The 4,759-nt window shown below is 47.5% G+C and overlaps 1 protein-coding gene across 1 annotated transcript; it reads left to right on the top strand.

The window, feature by feature from the left end:
- Positions 1–193: 193 nt before the first annotated feature.
- On the top strand, positions 194–3,605 carry T265_15843 (hypothetical protein; the record flags this gene model as incomplete). The annotated part of the gene is made up of 3 exons (XM_009179231.1): positions 194–382; positions 1,217–1,676; positions 3,427–3,605. Coding segments are annotated over 3 exons (828 nt in total), but the record flags the coding sequence as incomplete, so codon positions are not given.
- Positions 3,606–4,759: the final 1,154 nt, after the last annotated feature.

Below are 4,759 nucleotides of genomic sequence, written 5' to 3'. Positions count from 1 at the left end.
GATACCTCAGATTGGCGAATCAGCGGATATGACAATCAATATGGTTGTAATATTCTGTTATCGAGAATCATTTTAAGGGTTATACTGACAAATTTAGTGGGAAGGACCAGGATAAAAACGGTTTATCTGCAAGCTGTCAGCCTGTTACCATCTACCAACGTCTTTCCTTTATTCTTCCACCCCCTCCCCTCTGCAGAAGACTTTGGCCAAAGAACTGGACTTCGAGAATGAGGCAGACAACGCGGAAAAGTGTGCCGTTCATTTGGCCCACCTTGGCACTCTTCGGCCAGACGGAGCCGTTCACATTCCCCGGGTCAATCGCGAGTTGACGAGCAAACGGGTACTGACCGCAGAATTTATCGACGGGATAAAAGTTAACGAAGTGTGTAACTGTTTGCGTACATGCTACTCTGTGCAATGACCATCCCTTTATGGTAGGTAGTCACGCTTGGTGCAGCAATTTTCGCTCCATATCGTGATCATTTGCTCATCGGAACAATGTGCTCTGCCTCGATAGCACATTACTAGCCAAACATTGTTCGGTGACTGTTCGCTTCAAAGCCGTTGTTGTTCCCACGAGAATTTTGGATAAATCACGGAAGGCATCCATTAGGACATTCAGGAAGGGGTCTTCACGTGGTTCTCCTTCTTTGTTCCACCGTGGAAACCCTGAAAATGTGGAAATGTAGAAATTTGACGTTTGGAAATGAATGTTAAGGCTTCAGCTTAGATCTCTGGATTAATCATGACGTTCAGTGTTCAGCTGTAATGCCCTTGCGGCGTCTAACTGTCATGCCTCCAGAAGGAAGCACNGCACGTGGGCTGGGATACTGCCAAGTTGCCGAAGCCTAGGCAGGGAGGTCGAGGTGCAGCGGCCGGGCTCGAACGACGGACGTTTCGGTCAGCAAATTTGCTCTCTAGTCACTGAGTCATCTATCCAGTTTACCGTAGCTGTTGTGGATCAGGCATTGGCATGAAGTACGATAACCCCCCTTAGCAGAACATCGTCAACTAAAGCATTCGAAACGTGGTCCCTCACTAGCGGTCCCATCTAAAACAGGCCTATTATCTTCACCTTTCGTGATGATCCCTCTCTAAGAGATTACTGCATTCGTCCTTTCAGTTTTTTCCACATGCTACTCGATAAACCAGCTATGTAAAACACCGAGTTTGATGGGTATATTTACGACCGTTTCGCTATTTCTTTACCTTTCAGGTTGCTGCCCTACGCGAAGCCGGCTTTTGTCTAGCCGATCTCGACAGACTTCTAGTGCAGGTTTTTAGTTACCAGGTATTTTGTACAGGCTTTGTTCACGCAGACCCACATCCTGGCAATCTACTCATCCGGAAACGGCCTTTCTGTGATCCACAATCCCGCTGGTTCGTTTCTCCCCTCACCCTAACACGTCGGGTGGTCAATACAACCTACATGTGGTTGTATTTTATCTGCCACTTACCCGTCCAGACTTGGAATTGGCTCCGACACGGTGTGCCCCCGTATTTTGCAGCACCAGGTGTTTCAAATAGCACACCTTTGCAACTGGTTCTGTTGGACCACGGTCTGTATGACAGTCTTCCTCACAACCAGCGTATTTCCCTCTGTGAAATGTACAGAGCTATTTTAGACTGCAACGAGGAGGCTATGAAGAAAGCGTCATTCGAGTTGGGTGTTCAAGGTTAGCACAGCTAGTTCTTCGACAATTTGTACATTTTTTTTGTGAATTTCTCCCTTTTTGCCGAAAGAGACTAACCGGTAGATTAGGTTCCGAAAAGCCTGATGTATCCCATCTGCTGTTTGCAGGCTTGCAACTTTCGTTTATCGACCTGTGCCTGGGATTTAGCAATTCCGATGCACTTTTTGTTGCGGTCGACTATGTGATGTACGCTGATATATATTCATGACGCTAGCCTCCACAACGTGCTAAGATCCCCACCTAGCCATTGCACACCTTCGTATCGGTGCCTTTGAATGTGACGTCCCTCGGGATACCAAAGAAGCATTACTCCTTCGTCGGAAATACCAGTTTTGGAGGTAGTCTCGCATCACTCTGTCAACAAATGGCCTAGCCCTTCAACTACATTGAGGAGATGTCAAATGAGATTTCATCCTGTCAATCAAAAGCTGGAAAGCGGAGGAGCTGTTTCATCCTGGTTCGCAATCGTAGGCACGGAACTTCAGGGAGTCTCGAGCTCGCAACCTTCCAACTGGTAGTTTGGATGCTCAACCATTCAGCCATGAGCGACTGAGCCCTTAACTGGACAGGCTGTGGCGCCACATGATGTGATGCTCAACCATTCAGCCATGAGCGACTGATCAGCAGTGTGATTTGCCCTTAACTGGACAGGCTATGGCGCCACATGACGTATTGATTGATTCCTTGAGTGACGAATTCTCATCACTTGTGAAATTAGCCTTCCTCTGAGGCACTTTTCAGCTATAGATAGTCTCCGTCGCCAGATCAAGGAATCGCCATTAGGCTTGCACCCAACATTGCCCACATTCTTTAAGCGGTCTTGTCAGAACTTAGTGGTTAGGGGATGATGATACTTCATCCTCTCTATGTGTAAGTTAGTCATACTGCTGACCAAACACCCGTGGCCGTGTTATGGTGTTCAACTATAATCGGAAGGTCGCGGGTTCAAACCGCGCTGCTGCGGGTTTTCAACAAGGATCAAACAGCTTTTGAGCGTCGAAGGAATTTCCGTTGAAACTTGACAATTCTCCCATTATTATCAACTTCTAGATTTTTGACAAATGGCAATGTCGCGGAGGATCCTGGTCAGTTGCATGGGAGCTTTATGGGACTTTCTCGAAGATTAGTAGAATTGCAGCCTAAGTGACTGGCAGCAGATTCGAAGGTCACCCCGTTTGCTGAGTATTCGACCTGCTTATTTTGGAATCGCTGTTGCGAAATTTCGATTGAGCCCAGACTTCTACATATTTCCGTATTCATTTTCCAGATTTCTGGAACCATCAGCGTTCCTAACTCTATCGTTCAGCTGTAGCACCCTTTCGATTCCTAGCTGCCTTGCCACGTGAAGGAGGCATGAGGCTGGGATACTGGCAGGTTGCCCAAGCCTAGACAGGGGAAGTCGAGAGGCATAGGTCGGGTTCGAACCACGGACCTTCCGGTCAGTAAATTCGCGCTCTAACCACATGGGCCATCTCAACTCTATCGAACGTCACAGTAGGTCCCTGTGATGAGCACGTAGCCAGACTGCTCGCTTCTCTGTACAACATTGTTGTTCGCGATTACTGAACTCCCGACATATCGTGGCGCCATCATTGTCCACCGAATGGTGCACCGAATTAGTTATTACCCGAATTCGATAGAATACCTACTTGTTCTGGCGAAAAGCTAGTACTTGTTATCACAGTAAAGTAGTACCAATGAACCTCCCTATCGTTCTCACCCTCCTCTGCAGATTGGGCAACGTTTGGTGATGTGATTTTGCAAAAGCCCTGGCGGCGGAAAACGTTGTATCTACCAGCCCGTTTGACCGAAGCGGACCGAATGTTTCTTCGAGCCACTGCAGCTGAACACTTCGACCGTGTTATGGCTGTTCTCCAGCAAGTGCCTCGCCCCATGCTCCTGTTCATTCGGTATGTTGAATCCCTAATACAAGGCGCTCTGGCACTGCACACTGGCACTTATTTTTAATGCACCTTTCAATTGGATTAAACTGAATTTTCAAAAGACAGGTGTCAGAGGCAAGAGGAAATCCCAAACGTCCCTTTGGTCCTTCAGATGGTGTTTTTTTTAAAAGTCGAGTCTTCTCCAGGCAACTATTGGATTACTGTCATCGTAATCAAAGAATACAGGTTTATGTATCCCGTCACGAAGAGACTGGACCTTACCGTGGTGTGACGGTTGCGCACCTAATAACCGCGTACTTGTCGTGCAGTGGTTGTAGCTGCCACAGTTTCGTTCAGCGATGATTCGGGAAGGTGGGTAGGTAGCTGCGCATTGGAGGCGGGAGCTGACAAATTGGTGCGTTAATACAGCACTGTAGGTGGACTGTTAAGTGAGAGGATTGTGAAGAGAGCTATGCATTGAAGTCTGTGGTAATGCCTTCCATCATAATCACGATGGGTGGGTGACGATGGGATTGAAGTCATAACGGAATTCTCTATTCGATGAGGCTGGCTTCCATTTCGGGAGATTCGATGAGTTGCTCTGAATTCCCGCGCAATATAAATTTTGCATCTAACTTGATGGAAACTTCTGGATACTATTCGTAACATTGAGCTCCCTCAATGGCACTTATGCATCCAAGCTATTGCCTTCAATGCATAGCTCCCTTCCCAATCTCTCCATTTAAAAGTCCACTGGCAGTGCCGTATTTACGCACTAATTTGTCAGTTCCCGCCTCCACTGCACAGCTACCTACCCCACCTCTCCGAATCATCGGTGAACGAAACTGTGGCAGCTACAACCACTGTACGAAAAGTACGCGGTCATTACAGCTGATAATGATGATGATGACGATGACGACGGCCTACGTATGGGTTCAACCCAATCTTAGGTTTCTTTTGTCTTGACAGTGATGTCAGTGGACGTCTGCTTGTCTCAACGCATGGTTCGTCCAATCGTTACCGTACGTAGTATACAAGAGTCCGCACTCGGTAGTTGTTTGCACCGCCTCCCGCCTAAGATCGACTTCCTTCGGGTCGTACATCCAGCTCTAATTGATTTCCGTTGCACTTTACTCAGTGCTTTACTCGCACTGTCATCCAAGACTCTTACCACACAGTTTG

The sequence above is a fragment of the Opisthorchis viverrini genome, assembly GCF_000715545.1.
Source record: "Opisthorchis viverrini unplaced genomic scaffold opera_v5_1301, whole genome shotgun sequence".
In the NCBI taxonomy this organism is placed as follows: Eukaryota; Metazoa; Platyhelminthes; class Trematoda; order Opisthorchiida; family Opisthorchiidae; genus Opisthorchis; species Opisthorchis viverrini.
This window is presented reverse-complemented; position numbering and strand designations above follow the sequence as displayed.